This window comes from Harpegnathos saltator, unplaced genomic scaffold, assembly GCF_003227715.2.
Source record: "Harpegnathos saltator strain DR-91 unplaced genomic scaffold, Hsal_v8.6 scaffold51, whole genome shotgun sequence".
NCBI lineage: Eukaryota > Metazoa > Arthropoda > Insecta > Hymenoptera > Formicidae > Harpegnathos > Harpegnathos saltator.
This window is the reverse complement of record NW_020230327.1, coordinates 415,290-435,185: the sequence shown is the minus strand read 5'-3', so window position 1 is coordinate 435,185 and position 19,896 is coordinate 415,290. Positions and strand designations below refer to the sequence as shown.

Sequence of the window (19,896 nt, the reverse complement as noted above, 5' to 3'; positions counted from 1 at the left end):
GCGATGACGCCGAGATACAAGTTAACCGATTATCGTTTGGATCTTGACGAGGCGGCAATTCATGATTCTATTATCCTACGCGTCAGTCCGGCACGAACGTGTGCGGCTTGAATTGCACAGTAGCATCGCGATAGAGATAAAATTATGAGTAATTTACTGCATGGTTATATATGCATACGCTCACCTCCCTCATACGAGATTACTCACTTTTGTATCGCGTCGACGGCGAAAGTGATAGTCGTGGCTACCGGTTACACATCGGCACTTCTCCGCGAGACTCCGGTGTGCCTTTCGCCACGTGTGAAAGATATTTACTCTCAAAAGTGGAAAGTCCGTGAGATATCCACACGTTCATCAAAAGAATCACATACACACACAAAAGCGTCCTGGTGATCTATGATACTACAATTATTCGCTTCTCGAAAGCGAATCGTATATGATCTCATTTAGCTTCTTTAACCGTCGCGCGATAACTTTGAAAGTGAAGGAAATCATTGCGCTGCAATCGAATCTGTATTTGATTCGTTTGTTTCTCGCAAAATTGTACAAGCGCGATTGTTAAGAAACAATTATAATAATAAGTTTCGTTTCTCCATAAATAATGATAATTATTTGTCAAATATGACTTTCTCCGTGACGACGTCTCCCTGCTATATAGCAAACACATTCAAAACTGTCAGCCTTTTATTGAGAACAAGCTCTAAGTTACTTTCGCCAAAATCTCTCGCTATGGCGAGTGTAGGATCAAAACTCCGGAGCGGATCGCAGGTCGAGCTTCACGACGACGAACCACCGATTTAGAGTTATGTAACCGGTGATATTAAATCCTCTTCGAGTAATAACAGTCAAACACAGAGAGTGGATCGGTCGGGAAGAGAAAGAAAAGAATATAATCGTAGCGGCGGTAGAGCAGAGAAAGGTGCGGGAAAGGAAAGGTGACACGGGAAGGGAGGGGAGAGAAAGAAAGATGGCATTTGCGCAAACCGCTGTAATTAAATGCAAATACTGCGTGCACCCGACGAAATTAATATTTGACGTCGATGTCGTGCAACCTGACCCAGGCGCTTCGTTTCTCCTTCGAGGAATCGAGGACTCGACGATTACAATTTGCCCAGTAATGAGCGGCAAGTCAGACGCGCGCAATCGTCGACAAAATGAATAGACTAAAAACCTATAACCTGATGGCGAATTAACAAAGAACAAAGAAATCTCTCTTTCTCTCTCTCTCTCTCTCTCTCTCTCTCTCTCTTTCCTTGGAACGGCAAATTAGTTCATTATCGATAAGAAAATAAAAACTCATCGGTATTAAAGATAAAATTAGTTATAAATCTTCGAGAATTGGAGTTAATTCGAAATTAAGATTGGAGCTTGATTAAATTATATTGATTTAAGAATAATCATTTAGATTTTATTAAATTATCCATTTAACAATGTATTTAACAATGCAGTTTTGCAAGCGATCGAGCGAGTTTCTCTTTTCAATTCTTTCGGTAGAATGAAATACAGACATTTAACAAAATATCATTATACCGTTTACAGTCGAAAATTATGTACTGATAGTATATTATATACTTAATATTTATATAATTATATATTGACAGTTGAAAATCTGGAACTTGTGACTCACTAATTTCTATGTAAGTACGTCCCTGTCGCTTAATTTCTATCCCGCGACCCGTTCCGCGCTATCGTGACAGGATTATCTCTTAGATAATAACGTCGATGAAGCTCACCAACAACCGACCGCGATAAATGCTTTTATGTTTCAACACACGTACCCGAGAGATTTACTACGATTAAATAAAAGTCGACTGACACAACGGATTCTCGCTTTCATAGTTTTTTTTCTCTTTCTCTTTATTATATCATGAGAAAATAATTGCGCAAAAGAAAATCTAAAGAGATTTAAATTTCATATTCTGTAATCATTGAAAAATATTGAGATCCCTTGTACCCCTCATTAGAGGATAGAGATGTTGGACAAAATAATTAGCTTTCAAGAAAGCAGATTTTAGTTTGAATCTCGGCTAAAATTTTCTTTTTAGCCGAGAGTCGAACCATAATTCACTGTCCTCGCGCTCTCTCGAATAAAATTCGAAATATCGTTTTGCTAGAGAGGAACGTACCATCGTGACGTTGGCAGACAAATTGAAGATTTTCTAATTTTTTATTTCTATAATTTGGAAATCATTTAGGGAAGTTTAGGAACATAGTCTCATAGTTTGGGAAATAATAGTTTATTAGTAATTAATAAAAATTAATTAAGCATTAAGTTAGCAGACATAATAAAAGAAAAATGTTTTTTAATTTTTAATTAACGTAAAATTATTTGGGAAATACGTCTGTAATGTTTTTAACGTTTGGGAAATAATAAATTTTTATAATAATTGAAAACAAAGATTACATGTGGTACATTTCCGAAGATGGATGGAAATGCACCAATTAGAACGCAGTATTTTCATCCAGCAAGCAATCCAGCACACAAACAATCACCGTGTGCCGCTGGCTTAACGTTTAGCCAAATATTTAATTTCCTAGCCAAGAATGCTTATCTTCACCCCAAAAAGAAAGTCTTTTCTAACGTTAAATATTTAAGCTGTGCACATAAAAATGGATTCATTGTTTTGTATATTTCGACTGGTTATATTTTATGCTTATCAACAGATTTGGCTAGTTGATTTTTAATTCACGATAACATCAAATGTAATGTTTATGTTCACAAATTTAACAAATTTTACATGTATAGGATACAAATGTTGATATATTTGGTAAGAAAGTGTCACTGCAACACTATATATTTTTCCAGGCGTTTAGAATGGTGCTTGTTTGTGTGCTGGATTGCTTGCTGGATGAAAATACTGCGTTCTGATTGGTGCATTTCCATCCATCTTCGGAAATGTACCACATGTAATCTTTGTTTTCAATTATTATAAAAACTTATTATTTCCCAACCGTTAAGAACATTACAGACGTGTTTCCCAAATAATTTTACGTTAATTAAAAATTAAAAAATATTTTTCTTTTATTATGTCTGCTAACTTAATGCTTAATTAATTTTTATTAATTACTAACAAACTATTATTTCCCAAACTATGAGACTATGTTTCTAAACTTCCCTAAATGATTTCCAAATGATACAAAAAAAGAATTAGAAAATCTTCAATTTGTCTGCTAACTTCACGACGGTGAGGAACGTGAGAGCAGCCAACACGACGTTTTCGACATAGACATAGTATATCTAGACTGCGTGTTTGAGGAGTGGGTGTATAGCTCACGTAGAAAAGGATATACTCTGTTTTTACTCGCACAATCCCGATGGAAAGGGTACAGAGGAGGCAGTTGCTGTACAGTACTGTACAGTAACCACTGCTCCTATTGCCCTTCCATCGGGGCTGTGCGAGAGAGAATGAACAGTAAAAACCAGAGAGGAACGTGAAAGCGGACAACACGGCGTTTTCGGCGACACCGACTTTCCGCAATGGGAAAGTGCGCCATCTGCATCCATTTTGAGAAGGGAACTACGATGCTACATCCATCTTCAGGTTTCGGCGGTAAAACCTTCATGTAGTGACAGTCTGTGCTACATCCATTCTCAGGCGGTTTCTGTCCATGCTACAACCATAATAGCGTACTTGACAAGCGCGGTCTCGCATATGGTTACGCGTTTATAACATCGATTAACATGTTAACATGTGCAAAAAAAAGAATTAACATTGTGTATGGTTAATATCATGAAGATCATACGAAGTGTTCGGTAATTAGCTGCCAACGCGAAGTGTGAGGGTAGATTGGGTTGAGACAAACATAAAAGTCCCATACCGTTTTTAGGAGACAAAGGCACGTTCCTGTATCTTGAACCGTATAGGAGATATCCAAGGTTAAATTTTTAAATTGTACCGTTAATATCTCCGCTTCTACTGGGAATTAAGAGTCGAGTTTTATGGTCAGAATAGGGTTGATACAGGAATATATTTTGGCAGAAAAACAGGCCTGTATCTCGAGCCGTTTAGGAGATATCGAAGTTTAAAGTTTCCCAACTTGTACCGCTGATATCTCCACTTCTACTGGGAATTGAGAGTCGAAATCTATGGTGGAAATAAGGTTGATATAGGATTATATTTTGGCAAAAAAAACAGGCCTGTATCTCGAGCCGTTTAGGAGATATCGAAGGTTAAAGTTTTCCAACTTGTACCGTTGATATCAACGCTTCTACTGGGAATTGAGAGTCGAAATTTATGGTGAGAATGGGGTTGATACAGGACTATATTGTTGCAAAAAAACAGTCCTCTATCTCAAGCCGTTTAGGAGATATCGAAGGTTAAAGTTTTCCAACTTGTACCGTTGATATCAACGCTTCTACTGGGAATTGAGAGTCGAAATTTATGGTGAGAATAGGGTTGATACAGGACTATATTGTGGCAAAAAAGCAGGGCTGTATCTCGAGCTGTTCGGGAGATATCGAAGGTTAAAGTTTTCCAACTTGTACCGTTGATATCTCCGCTTCTACTGGGAATTGAGTGTCGAAATTTATGGTGAAAATACGGTTGATACAGGACTATATTGTGGCAAAAAAACGTGCCTGTATCTCGAGCAGTTTAGGAGATATCGAAAGTTAAAGTTTTCCAACTTGTACCGTTGATATCAACGCTTCTACTGGGTAGTGAGAGTCGAACTTTTTGGTCAGATTAGGGTTGATACAGGACTATATTGTGGTAAAACCGCATTCCTGTATCTTGAGCCGTTTAGGAGATATCGAAGGTTACTTTCCCCGTAATTATCCGCAAAAGTGCTCGTAATGCGGATTAAGCAGCCGCGGGAGCTACGGTACGGAAGGAAAATCCATGTGAACTTTACGACCTCACCGGCAGCAGGCTCTGATTTGTTTTTGTCTTTATCACCGACGAAAGAAGAGCCCATTTTAAAGAACGATCGATAAATTCGCGACTACTTTGTTACGTTTATATCATCAACGTCCGCTTCAATCTCCCACTCTCAATAGAGTCTCAACGCGAGATCGAGCGCGAGTTATGAAGATTCAGTTTCCGCGAAGAAACTAGTCGGCAGACATTCGCAGCCGCGGTGGAATTTAACACTCGCGTTCGCACGAGCCTAACATTCTACTCCCGAAAGGGCTCCATCGTCCCTTTTTTCACAACGGTGCGGATGTTTAATTCCTTTCTTCCTTATTTTCCGCGACGATACCGCGACGAGGCGCTAACGAGGCAAGTTCGCTTTTATCAGCGTTTATGTCGAGAGCGCTTCTCGGGAACATTTCGCTCGAGGGGTTAATCTGCGATAGAAAGCGACCGGAGGCCGCTGTGGTTTAAAGTTAAATTGCAGTAACAGCATTGCTATCGAGCTGCTCTGACACAGACTGCTGGCATCCGTTCATGACGTCTGCCGCGCACCTTTGCGATTATCGGCAAATTTAGTTTTCTTGATTGCTCGCGCGATTTTAAGTGGCCATAATATATGGCGATATTACATGGCAATATGTGGCAATAATATAATAGCAACAATATATGGCAACAATATATGGCAACAATATATGGCAACAATATGACAGCAATATATGGCAATAATATATGGCAATAATATATGGCAATAATTCATGGAATATATTTTTCACTACAATAGTCAATGCAAATTTGCGGCATGCACAATGTAATAATAAAAGAGCTCTCTGCGAGCATTGAGTCAAACGCTCACCGATGATGATATTGATGATGTCCCGTTGCATCCAACCAGATCCACCAATGTCCGTCCATGTCAATGCTCTTCATGTCGCGCAGCATCCATCTTGCAGCACGTCCCACGTTGATTGTTACACTTTTGTCACACTTTCACAACACGGTCGTAACTTGTATGAGAACAGCAGTATTTGCGTCAATTAACGAATGTTTTTCGTCGACATCGGTGGAAACTTTTTACGTGCTGCGAAACGGACTTTATAAACTTGATCGCCGAAGAGCAAGAACTGTGTGAAAATTTATCGACTCGTCCAACGGATTTTTACGGTGCTTTTCGCGATCGCGTCTGAAAAATCGCGAAAATGCGGGAGTATCAATATCTACGAGAATATTCGCGAATGCATGCGAGGAAATATTAGACAATCAGAAACCGGTCACTTCGAGGGAGCGCAAAAAGAGAGAGAGAGAGAGAGAGAGAGAGGGGCAAAGTTTTCACGCATGATAGTTCCGTCACGACGAAGCTTACGTTCGCGATACTTTGGCGAAATGAGAGTTTAAGCTTCCTTTATTAGCAGCGCGGATGAAAATGCGTATATTGGTAACCGCGATATTCGAAGGCACGCGAGCGAGGGTACCTCAAGCTCGGCGCTGGCACAATTCTGCGCATATTATACGCTACTCGAGACAACAGGGATCGTGATGAATGAACAATATTGCCAAATAATTTTACAGCCTGTCTTGGAAATAAAAGAAAAGTAGCCAACAGTATCGGCATTTATACGTATGAATATAATTTACGTACAATTGAATATTGTCAAATAATTGTCATTAAATAATTCTGCGGCCCGCTTGAAAATGAAAATAAAGCAGCTGATAACGGTATTGCGTTTGTAGACATGAATATTTCTTACTCAAATGAACGTCAAAAGAGAATCTTTCGGTATTTTAAATCTCGTATGTAATGCAGGCTGTCGATAAAGTAATCCTCTCATTACTTCGAGCAATGTATTTTATTCAACGTCAATGTAGTCGAAAATGTAGGGTTTTGAGAGGACTTTATTTTGGTGCCAGACCCAGGCCTGTATCTCTAACCGTTTAGGAGATATCGAAGATTAAAGTTTTCCAACCTTTCTTCGTTGATATCTCCGCTTCTACTGGGAGTAGAGAGTAGTCAATGTAGTCGAAAGTGTAGGGTTTTGAGAGGACTTTATTTTGGTGCCAGACCCAGACCTGTATCTCTAACCGTTTAGGAGATATCGAAGATTAAAGTTTTCCAACCTTTCTCCTTTGATATCTCCGCTTCTACTGGGAGTACAGAGTCGTCAATGTAGTCGAAAATGTAGGGTTTTGAGAGGACTTTATTTTGGTGCCAGACCCAGGCCTGTATCTCTAACCGTTTAGGAGATATCGAAGGTTAAAGTTTTCCAACCTTTCGTTGATATCTCCGCTTCTACTGGGAGTAGAGAGTCGTCAATGCAGTCGAAAATGTAGGGTTTTGAGAGGACTTTATTTTGGTGCCAGACCCAGGCCTGTATCTCTAACCGTTTAGGAGATATCGAAGATTAAAGTTTTCCAACCTTTCTCCGTTGATATCTCCGCTTCTACTGGGAGTAGAGAGTCGTCAATATAGTCGAAAATGTAGGGTTTTGAGAGGACTTTATTTTGGTGCCAGACCTAGGCCTGTATCTCTAACCGTTTAGGAGATATCGAAGATTAAAGTTTTCCAAAATTTCTCCTTTGATATCTCCGCTTCTACTGGGAGTACAAAGTCGTCAATGTAGTCGAAAATGTAGGGTTTGAGAGGACTTTATTTTGGTGCCAGACCCAGGCCTGTATCTCTAACCGTTTAGGAGATATCGAAGATTAAAGTTTTCCAACCTTTCTCCGTTGATATCTCCGCTTCTACTGGGAGTAGAGAGTCGTCAATGTAGTCGAAAATGTAGGATTTTCAGAGGACTTTATTTTGGTGCCAGACCCAGGCCTGTCACAAACACACACATGCAAAATCTATTTGCAATTCGCATTGACTCGAACGATATTTTATCTCCCATAGTCCCACATCCGTCATGCGGAATTTTGTTTATCTTTTCATTTTGCATTTACTCACCGAAACGACTTGCAGTCAGAGCCGGCCACGTTCCGCTTCAACTCTGTAACAAAAAATTCACATGCGCTTATCAGATTTGACCAACGAGTGCAGGCGAATAAAAGAGTAGTTTACCCTCTGCGATCGTAATTCAAGTCGAGCCGGAAATTATATCCCAGCTCTAGATCGCCAAGGGTCAAACAGAGGACTATAGTAAACTTGTAGTAAACTTACCTTCAAGCCGACTCTGCTTGGCCAGAACCGGAGCCTCCGGTGCGGCATCCGCGCCCGCCGGATTGCTGTTGCTTTTCGCAACAACTGAAACAGAAAAATAATTTTCCCGGTTGATAACCTGCGGTAGAGAGAAAATATCTTTGATCAGAACAAATCGAAAATACGGAAATATTTTGATACGGAATTTTTATCTTTATGTTTTGGTTCCAACATTGGAAATTAAATGGGACTTGAAGCTTTCAAGGAGCTGATGAGGAAGAAGTTGCAAAGGCGAAGATCATAAAGGGTTGAACACAGATGTGTAGGAAACTTGTAAACTTTACCTTCCGACCGACTCTGCTTGGCCCGAACCGGATCCTCCGGTACGGCATCTACATCTGTCGGATTGTTGTTGCTTTCCGCAATAACTGAAACAGAAAAGTAGTTTTCCCAGTTGATAACCTGCGGTAGAAAAAGAATATCTTTGATCGGAACGAATCGAAAATACAGAAATATTTTGATATGGGAGTTTCATCTTTATATTTTTGTTCCAATATTGAAGATTTAAATGAGACGTGAAGCTTTCAAGAGAGCTGATGAGGACCAAGTTACAAAGGCAAAGATCGTAAAGAGTTGAACACAGATGTATAAGAAACTTGTAAACTTTACCTTCCGGCCGACCCTGCTCTGCCCGAACCGGATCCTCCGGTGCGGCATCCGCGTCCACCCGGACTTGCTTCCCGCAACGTCTGGAATAAAAATGTAGCGTTCTTGGTTGGTAAGCTGCGGTAGAGAAAGAATATTTGGTCGGGATGAGTGGAGAATATTCGTTACGATTTTTTTTCTTCATTGACATTGAAAGTCTAAATAGAAGTTCTTGAAAGAGCTGACGAAAGAAAATGACACCAAGAAGCGGAGACAACAGTTGCGTGCTCTCGAAAATACTCTTTTACAAATGGACATTTAAATTTAGATTCCGTAACGAGAGTAAACAGACTTGAAAGAAGCGCTGACCGAAAACAAAAAAGGTCACAGTCTAAGAAGAAGGTATGACGTTGAATATTCTACACAAGACCGGTATACTCATACAGTTGGGAATTATTCAGAATGTTTGATTGAGAACGTGATGAATTAGAGATCCGCGTTCACGGACCGTTATTCGTTTCTGTCTGGATCAATATCTTTTGTATACAACAACAATAACTAGATAACAACAATAAATAGATAGATAGAGATTGACGAGAGTAATTGCAAATTCATAAAGTGATGATTCCTAGTCGGATGATGACGGATCGTGAATGCCGAGCGCGAAATTCCGACTGCTTATTCCCGGAAAATTCGTCAAAAAACGTCCGCTCTCGTTATCGGAGGCCTCCCGCATAATAAATGATTCCATATACCTGGAAACGTGACGTATTGCTGCCGGCGTCCTGTTTCCCGGCTGCTGGAGTCCTCCGGATTTCACTCGCTCACGCTTCTAATGCCGATACTCGCGATTCGACCGTGCGGTTAATCAACGTGATGTCGACGCAATGCGGATTAAGTATCTCGAGGACCGACGAGATACATTTCTTTTAATTACGCGAGACGGAAGTAACGAGCGCGTCGCGCACGGCTGCTGTTGACGGAATGAGGTCGAATACACGAGGTGCGCGAGTATTATAATGCGAAGGGCAAACAGTGTCGTCGCTCGCGAGCCGATCAACACGATCGGCGCGATGTAAACATTGCGGGCCTCGGCGGCGGTTGAAGCAAAAAGGGACTTGTCCTTGGATGTCTCTTCTTTTCTCGAAAGTTCCGGAACGACAAGGGAAACTTTCCAACGAGGTCTTTCAACTGTACGCAACATTGATGTATTCTATTTATTGATTACTGAAAATAAAGAAGATTACTCTGTCGAAGCACCGAACATTTGTTAGCTTTATGTTAATTAAAGAGGAATGTGTTAGATTAGAAAATGTGTTAACAACTAATTGTACAGAGTGTCAAAGTTGTTATGATGCTGTGTTCGGAGAATAATTAAAGGTCATGGTAACGTTAAAGAGTGGAATTTCATCCCATGCGAATTTTGTCTCATTCTTATTAAATGTTAGTCCTGTATAAAATGTCGTATTTAAAATTATTGTTATGTCGTATTTAAAAGTATTGTTTCGCATTCACGAGATTGTGTCGTGAATTCTGTTTTGCGTGAATCTCAGATTGGATCGCGGGCCAATACTTTTCAATGCGACGGGGAATAGAACGTGAGAATCTTGTATGCTTCTGAATCCGAAAATAATTAGGAGAAGTGAATACTTTTCAATACGAAAGTTCGTATTTGAAAATTATCGATTGCGATTGAATACAAGGCATGTTTGAAATGAATTGAATCCTTATTAATGCGAAGCATTCACCACTGCCATCTCGCATTTAGCGCGGTGAAATTTAATGGGAACTAATACTTTTTAGTCCCTTTCTTCAGATCAGAAAGTAGAATTCAGATGTCAATATTCAAAATGTCAGTACTTTTTAATATGTTTCAGTTCGACATTTTATACAGGGAGATTATCCGCTGCGGACAATAACTCTTCTACTTTTCATCGAATATTCAATGATGATAAATAACATTTAATTGCATTCGTTTGGCTTTTATTATTTCGAAAATAAAAAAATATATACCAGGGTGAGATTTTACCCATGACAACATCGACGTGATTTTCTTTGATGCTTTTTTTGAAAGTTCAAATATTTCGTCGACTCGCGGGATATTTATAATCGGAGTCTCGTCGCATTAATTAACATGTGCTCCTCCGAGCGGATCGAATGCTCACCGACGGCCACTGTCAGTGCCACGAGCGAATGTCCGGAGCGGACGGAATGCTGAATTGAGAAGCAGGACGAAGGGAACGGAACGCGGGCAACGATACATCATGCGTCTCCAGACATGTCAAATCGTTTATTATAGAGGAGACTTTGATACGACAACATGTATTCGAAGATTTAACATTTAATACGTACTTTTATTTTCTCTGTTCCTCCCCTCTTCCTCCCGCTCTTTTTAGACTACCGGGCATAGTCTGGTATAGAGGTGGCAACTGTGGTTGCAGCACGGACATAAACCGCCTGAAAATGGATGTAGCACGGACTTCCACCACATGCAGATTTTACCACCGAGACCTGAAAGTGGATGTAGCATCGTATTTTTTCCCCTCTCGAAATGGATGCAGATGGCGTCCTTTCCCAGAGCGGAAAGTCGGTGTCGCAGAAAATGTCGTGTTGGCCGCTCTCAGATTTCTCTCTGGGCTGCTATTCTGTAACTACTTATCGACAGTTGTCGGTGTCGTTAGCGGCATTGCGCAGGTTTTTCATATAACAAAAAAGCTGCGCAATGCTGCTAACGACACCGACAACTATCGGTACGCGAGTACGGAATACAGCCCCTCGGTGCGATTCTTTAACTCATTATTGGAGTTAACGACAGTTTCATTATCGTTGTGCAGCTTTTCTACGGTACACAAAAGCTGCGCAACGATAACGTAAGTGTCGTTAACTCCAATAACGAGTTACAGAATCGTACCACTGCTTTCTTTCTGGTTTTGCTTGTCTCGACGAGTACTACAGAATGTAATTTAAGACGAAATTTTGAATTTCAGGAAAGCCAATAATATCACAAACATTTTATTTAATTTCCAATCCTTTTTACTTTGTTCACAGAATATCCATAAGGTACGATATTTCTCATCATGTTCAGTCAGGGAGCTTTGAATATCGCCTCCTATAGTACATGTGAAAATAATTTACGACTCAAGCAATATTTCTCAATGTTAAAAGAAATATATCGACTTGTAAAAACGTATACGCACTTAATTCTCTATAAAATACCCACAGTAACAATAACAATAACAATAATAATTATAATGTTGATGATCACGATTATGATAATGATGATAATAAAACGCTCGACGAATCTAAAAGTTATCATGGAATCTATTTTACACTTTTACAAATCATAAAGTTAATAGTTACGCGAGAGATAAGTACTGCATTAGATGGTACAAATGATATATCATTGTATGATTATTATACGCGATATCGTACATAATATGCGTACGCTCTGGAATACACAAGATTCAAAGCTGCAGTGGTATTCTCTATACTACATTGAACGATATTTTAAATTTGTCTCGATATTTTAAATCACATCTTAAGCCACTCATCGTTTGCAATAATTATAGCAGCAGATCGATGTGATCTCAAAATAGCTTTAGGTAATAGGAAACTATAGTGTCCCATCAACTTGCCACTATGATTATTCTTAAATGCAACGTTCTAATTTCTCAATCAATAAGAGAAAATATCGTTAACGTGATACGGAAGGCCGCTGCAGTTTGCACGATACCAGAAACATGTTATGATATATGTACAACGAAAATCATGAATCTTCAGTGTTACAAGTTCCAACCTCTACATAATATCATTTGTTGTACAGCGATTAATGTACAACGACAATTAATTACTTTATTGCAACCGGTCTTCTATTATTTACACAGCGTCTTCTAGATTTTTTTGTACCCTCTGCCATTTTGCCACCATGGTCGACATCTCCTTATGCTTCTTGCTAATGCTGATTCTCGACTAAAATTACGTAATATTCAAACATGGGTCAATTTACAAATAAATTGAAAATTAATTTTCTTGATCTTAACTTGCAAAGTAGGCAGATGAAATGCGTGTAATTTGATGATATAAATATTATATGTTCTTTTCAAAAGGAAGACTAGAGTATCAAGAGAGTTTCGATTGCTTTGCAATGAACATGTCCACTACCTTCTTCCTTTTCTTCTCCTTTGTCGTTGTATCGCAGCAAGGCACGGATTCCGGTTCCGTTTCTGGCAGTTTTGCTTCCTCCATACTTGGTGCGGATATTTGCTCCATTACCACGACATCTTGATGTTGTGCTGCTGCCCGTTCCGTTTCCGTTTTTTCAATACGCGCGATATCATTGTAAAAGGAGTCGAGAGCGGATCCTAGGGATTCTTTCGCGGCTTTAACTGGGGGTTTGGCAATGATTTTGTTGTTCGAGTACATTGGCGTGTATCCTAGCATGAACTGAATTGCACTCTGCCCACTGTGTTTGTTCGCAACTGCGATCGTAGCTGTCTGCTAATACACGGGAAAAATTATAATATTAATTGGGCATATTTTGTAGATAAATGTATCTTAGTTGCAAAGATGTTATATTGAAAATTGAGTGGACGCCGTAAGTAATGATCTCACACAGCATTTTCATTCAAGAGGTCTGGTCTCTAAATCGCTCGAAAAATTTTTCGATGAAATTGGGTCAATTGCGAGTTCTTTAACATATTTTGTGTGTAAATTTCCTAATATCATTGTAATTAAGAAGCATCCTTACATTGTGCAAATGCTGATGAAAGGCTGGGTAATGAACAAACGGCTCCTGCAGCAAGCCCGGCTGATGACTTAAAATAGGTATCGTCGGGTCTGGTATTGAAGGTGCGTAAATCGGGTTACTTTGTTGGGACGTTGCGTTGTATATGATTCCCTTCAGGGTTGCAGCTTCGTAAGAGGTGTCTGGCAAATCTACGCCCGGTGGTAGAGGCTCCATATTCGTATGATTTGCAGGTATCGAAGTCTGCGGTGATACAGCTGCTTGCGGATGCGTGTAGGACAAGGATTCCAAGGCTGGATTCACTGCTTGCGTCGTATCCAGATTCATTATCCTGTCTGCGAGCAATATATCCAAATTTCATATTATAGTTCATTAATCATTATATCTATGATATAGTAATGCGCGGTAAAAACCATCTATATAGAATTATTGTTTCGTGATAATTCCTTACCTTTCCCCAAACGCTTTCTCTTCATGTCCAAAGACTTGTCGTCGGATTTCTTTCTTTTTCTCTTGTCCTTCTTCAAGTCCTCTTCAAATATCCTTGGAGGCGGCGGCGGACTCGGATTAGATATCTGTGGTGGAGGTGGGGCTTCTATATCCGTAGAACGTCCCTCCGTTGCGTTTTCGTCGTCTGCCTTATTATCCTCTTCTTCAGCCTGCTTCTCCTTCGGCTTCTTCGTGCCAGGAGATCCTAACACGAAAAAATCCAAAGGATTAATAATTTCATTCGTAGACTTCCCGTTGACAAGGTCCTACGTAAATGCATCTAGAAATACCTGTGACTGATAACTCTTCCGATTCTGGTGGCGGAGGAGTCGTGCATAATTCCATCTCCTCAGTGCCACCGGCAATTCCAGTGTCAGGATAAGTCCACTGTGACGTTCCAGTGGATGTATTGTGATAGAAGTACTGCTTCTCAGACCTAGAAAAATCCCCCGCCAAAAAGCAGCATATGAGATCGCTTTCTAGTGACGTTTTTGTCATTCGTAAGTAATTTCTCTATGTTACATCCATATACACGCTTAAGTAATGTTTCCGTGACGAAACATTCGTTCACGCGATATCGTCCGTCACCAGATTTCTTACAATATGAAACAATATGAAAAATTATAGAACATAATCTAGTATAACACTCCTACCTGCGATGCCGTGTCTCGTTTTTACCCAACGTAGGCCTTTCAGTTACAGAAGATGGGAGATAATCATGTAATTATGAGAGCGTGTTCTCTCTCGTGGAGCAAACGTTAATGCAAAATAAAGAAGTGAAAGGGAAATGAGGGATCGTGACTAAGTGTGAGGGCAATTATGATAAAAATTAAGTCCCGATAATATCTGGCTTATCTCTGTGATGTCTGTGTGGTCCCAAAAATTACCAGATATTAATAAAATATAATAGACATGTGTGATAGTACTTACATCGTTACGTTCAGTTTGTCGTTCGTCATCGAATAGATTAACGAACGTGTAATGTCAGATAAATTTTTTGTGCGATTTGATGCGCGAAGAATAATTTGATATTTTTCTCTTTATTTTTTGTTTTATTAAAAAAATTAGATCCATAAAGGTAATATATACCTAATGATGGCACATATACTCTTGAAACTTACAATATTTCTATGATAAAATATTTCTTGATAAATAGTATTGAATCTATATTTTTACACGTGTATACGACATATACAAAAATACTAACGTGTGAATTCATTTGTGATATTTTCAATAATTATATATCACTATGAAAATTGTAACAACGATAAAATACTCGATTAAATGCTCTCATAGTTGCTCTGTGAAAGTAATTCTTCGAAATTCTTTCGCTACATACTTTATTATAGTTAAAACGCGAATAATTAATTGACGCGACCAAAGAATATTGGAATTATTGTCACTTCTCACTCTTTTAGTATCTTCTTATCTTCATTTCAGAAATTTTACTTCAGCTTTGCACTTTTCTCGTAACCGTTCGTAAGCACAAACAATTCCTTAATCCGAGTAACTCGTGCTTGTTACTCAATTGTTGCAGTAGTGTTTGCATTATAACAGATTGTAATATCACTCGACACGTATAATTCATCACATTGACAAAATCACAAGGTCAATGACCTTTTATATTTTACGTAGGAAAGAACGATCACTCAATTTAACACTGAAATAATAAATCACTCTTTACAAGAGACTGCAATTCTTACAGGAGACTGCTCACTTGTGACTGCGTCACTTAGGCTAAACTGCTCCGTATGAAACAATAAAAATATATCAGCCGCATCATTGCTTTAGACTTTAGGAATAAAAAAGAAAAAAAGAAAAAAGAAAAAATATATACCTGCGTACATTAAAATAATATCCGTATATAATGCGACAATTGACTGTTTGTCATAAATATTATTAAATATTACCAAAATATTACTGAATTAATGATTACTGATTTACTTTAGTTTGAGCGTGATTAAGAAAAAATGTGAATCGTAGAAAAACAAATTTGAAAATATCACGTATTTGAGTATACACAGACACACGCAAATGACGTCTTAAAATATCTGAATATCCTTGTTTGGAAGTGCTCTACACAAATTGTCATAAATATTAAAATGCTCAAAGTATCCTTGAATATAATGTACCTACACCTTAAAGAAAGATAGCCAAAGAAAAGAAGAGATAGAGAAAGATCTGTTAATTAACTAATTCGTATCTTATATAGATTTTCGTTCTATATATGAAGCAAATTTTTCCGGTGATGAATGAGATTATGTAGTAATACATGACAATTGCATGTATGAGCTCTCGTATAAATATATATACGTACATATATACATACATATATATATATATACATACATACATATGTAGATATACGTACTTTTTCTATAAATTAATGATACATATAAAGCCATTAAACATATATGTTATATATGTGATATATCTATATTTACATAGAAAAATAATAATGCAAATTGCGAATGGAATACTGTACCTATCCCATTGACATAGCCAACCAGCTGGTGCTGCATCTTGTTCTAATCTTTCCAATTCATGATTTGTATTAGTCAGCCACTTTTGAAAGTAATTTTCCTCTAAGCTACCTGCTCCCCATGCAGCAGATAATGTCTATAATATAACGATAGAACATAATTAATTTACATTAGTATTTCAGCATACCAGATATTAATTCTTCTATCTCAAAACGACTTTTGTACAAAAATAAAAACAGTATAGAAACATGTACATTTAAAATAATAAATAAAATGTCATAATACAAATGTCTTCCTCGTCTATACGCCCTCGTCTATAAATGAATATTTACTTGTAACTGAATTTGCATTGTCTGGACAGCGGAAACGCTGTCTCTTCCCTCGGAAAGAAATTTCAATTTCTCCGTTATAATCTGTGATAAGTTATTCATTTCCTCGTTGACTCGTTCTTCGATTACATTGGACGTTATTTTATATTCCGTAGGTACTTCCGAATCACTAGATTCCTCCTTAAGACCGAGCTTTTCTTCAGGCTTATCGCTAATGTTTTGCTCCGTCTCTTCATGTATCTCTTCGCACTCCTTTGGACCTTCAGTACACGATTGACTACACATTTCTGTATCGCCGTCATCAACACTGCGAGAAGTAGCTCCATTGCTCGTGGGGTCACTATTATCATCCTGAATCGTGTTGTCGTTATTTTGTTTAATTTTGCTGGATGTAACTGAAATTGTAGTAGCTATTAATCATCTATAAATGCAAAACACAAAGATATCTTTACAAAATTAAAATTTATTGGCAAGGATGATTCAAAATATGTTACTGTTGATGAGAATTATTAAAAATAACAAGTCTCTGTGATTACTCTGAAGAATCAAAAACAGGTGAAAATAATCAATACGATACCGTCAAATGCTATTCGCTTCTTCCGTTGGAAAGCCTTTCCGCACATTTGCATGTCCTCGAGGAATATATTAGTCTTCATCTTGTCCTCGTCCGCCTTCGATTCCTTCTCTTCCGTTTTTTCATGATCCCCTTTTATTTCTCGAGTATCTGCATTACCGTCGTTACTTTGATCGGAACTTTGCACATTGCTAGAACTTTTCGTGAGAGCGCTGTGAGTATCCTTCAATGTGTTGGTCGTGCTTGCATAATCTTCGTCTTGGGCGATCGGAAACAGAGGTTTTATCTCCTGCTTGGGTCTCGTTTCTTCTTCTACGTCCGAATCGTCTCCATAACCAGGCACCAAAGAAACGTTGATATCTAATTTTGGAACCATGTTGTGCTTTGTACTTTTATCCTTTCTACCTTTATTCTCCGTAGAAAATTCTTTCTCTCCTTGAAGCATAGTATTATTGCTATCGGACTCAACCGTTTTGTTCTCGTCAGACTGGTCGGATTGATTCGTCGAACTTGATATGTTAACCGATTTTGTTGAGTCAGGTTTATAAGGATGAGACAAATTTTTAGCAGACGATTGCATTCCCACAGGACAAAGCGCAGGTCCTATTTCATTACTCTTTGGGTACGACACAGAATTTGAATTTCTTGATTCAGATGGTAATACCGACGTTTTCTTTTCATCCGAGGAATTATTATCATCCTCCGAGTCGCTCCCATCGCTACCAAAGGATGTTATCATTTCTATCCGTCTACAAAAAGTAACAGTATATTTTTTAAATTACAAACAAAATCCTATACAATCCTATATTAATACTTTATCTCAATATCATACCCATCGTCAGAATCATCATCTTTCGAAGGAGATTCGTTTTTTGTCTCCACTTTACTTTCCGAAATACATTTCTTTGGTGTCTCCTTGTGGATAAATCTGTTACGATTCCTTGCTACTACTTCCTGTGGTATCATGCCCTCAGGAATATTTGCTTGCGACTGTCGATCTACAACAATCACTTGTTAATAATATCTTGCATTATTAAGTAAAATATTACTTGGAATTAAAAAATTTATAATTTACATGCAATAGATGAAAATTCCATCCAATGAGGACTCTGAATTGAAGGTTTTATCACAGATTCCATTTCAGATTGTTTCCTTATCAGGCGTAATTCCTCTGGCATGTCCCATGTTACCTCATCAGTTTCGACATGCCAGTAATAAGGATAACCACTAGATTCGTCATAACATTCTTGCCATACTAAAGTCACATAAACATCTCTAAACATTGTACAGTGTTTATAAGTTAACTTGGTGAATTTATTTAATAAAATTCTCTCTTACATGTTTGTTGACCTGTACGATGTATAGATTGTGGATTCATCTTAACTGCTAAGTTTGGATCTTTAGTAACATTACAAGTGGGTTGTTTTGGAGCAATAAGTTGAATTTCCTACAGGACATATATAAAATTAAATTTCTATATATAGAATACATATCACTGTTTATCTAATAGATAAAATGTTAAGTATATCAGGAAACTGATAACAAATTTGGATAGTTGGATAATTACCTTAAAGAAATCATTGACTTCATCATCCAATTTCTGTACATCTTTCTTGGAATCCTCTGTATCACTGTCAGAATTATACTGACATAATAAATTGGCCAATGGATTTTCAACTTCATTTTGTATAGGTTGTACACTGTTTGTTGGCTTGTATCTACCTATAACAAAATATTATTTATGATATATAAATATAAATAATATGTACAAGTTATGTCACATAATAATTTCCTATATTATGTCACATAATAATATCCTATATTAATTTGTGAATTTATCTATAACATAAAAATGATGCAACCATCGATAATTGTAAATAATTATTAATTTGTATATTTAGATCAAAATTAAAAAAAAATATTTACTCTGAACGTATTCGATGTAATAAATACCTTGCGGCTTATCTATCGTTAACACCGGCCTTCTCTGACGTCTCTTCATAATAAAAATACAAGAACAATTACTAATTCTTACGAAGAATCCTAAAAGCAATTCACAGCGCGGAACACACTCTTTGGGTACAACCACAACTTTTGCTCACGTGCGTTTCGATGTGCAAATGTACATATTGTAGTACAACGTACACATTCATATGCCACTTTCATAAACTAATTAGGAGCAGTGTTTCTATACTGCGAGAAAGTAATTATTATAAAAGACTCGTACATACACACTCATCACAACCTAACTTAACCTAAAATATCCCTTCCACCTTGAGCAAGTATAACCAATAGGCCTGTTCGTTTTGTCTGCACTGCTGAACCGATGCATTAAGTTAAAGTGAGACAAACGTAGGTTTTCTCACTTCAACTTGTTGCACCAGTTCAGCAGTGCAGACAAAACGAACAGGCTTAATATAAAGCCAGCGGCACACGGTGTTTGTTTTCGTGCTGGATTGCTTGCTGAATGAAAATACTGCGTTCTGATTGGTGCATTTCCATCCATCTTCGGAAATGTACCAATCAGAACGCAGTATTTTCATCCAGCAAGCAATCCAGCACGAAAACAAGCACCGTGTGCCGCTGGCTTTAAAGATGATGATCCCTCAACATTTAAATTTAAAGTCTGTGAGTACAGTCTGT

General features: G+C 38.1%; 1 protein-coding gene across 2 annotated transcripts; it reads right to left on the bottom strand.

Moving 5' to 3' along the window:
- Positions 1-11,937: 11,937 nt before the first annotated feature.
- Positions 11,938-19,544, bottom strand: LOC105189491 (formin-binding protein 4). Of its 2 annotated transcripts, none has more exons than XM_011151604.3 (13): positions 19,207-19,544; positions 18,821-18,975; positions 18,592-18,700; positions 18,329-18,508; positions 18,086-18,251; positions 17,257-18,002; positions 16,683-17,074; positions 16,353-16,486; positions 14,158-14,303; positions 13,830-14,072; positions 13,382-13,713; positions 12,796-13,131; positions 11,938-12,603 (listed from the first exon to the last, which is right to left on the bottom strand). In XM_011151604.3, the coding sequence occupies exons 1-13, from the start codon at positions 19,253-19,255 to the stop codon at positions 12,511-12,513; spliced, it is 3,081 nt and encodes a 1,026-aa protein (XP_011149906.1). In that variant the 5' UTR covers positions 19,256-19,544; the 3' UTR covers positions 11,938-12,510. The 2 variants fall into 2 exon arrangements, with proteins under 2 accessions (XP_011149906.1, XP_019699913.1); XM_019844354.2 differs by having other exon boundaries at positions 12,796-13,128.
- Positions 19,545-19,896: the final 352 nt, after the last annotated feature.

Excerpts from the sequence above, each read along its gene's own strand:
- LOC105189491 (XM_011151604.3), bottom strand. The coding sequence starts at position 19,255 with ATGAAGAGACGTCAGAGAAGGCCGGTGTTAACGATAGATAAGCCGCAA. Across the intron at positions 18,976-19,206 it reads AACGATAGATAAGCCGCAAG|GTAGATACAAGCCAACAAAC; the intron begins GTATTTATTACA and ends ATTTTGTTATAG. Across the intron at positions 13,132-13,381 it reads TTCATCAGCATTTGCACAAT|CAGACAGCTACGATCGCAGT; the intron begins GTAAGGATGCTT and ends CCCGTGTATTAG.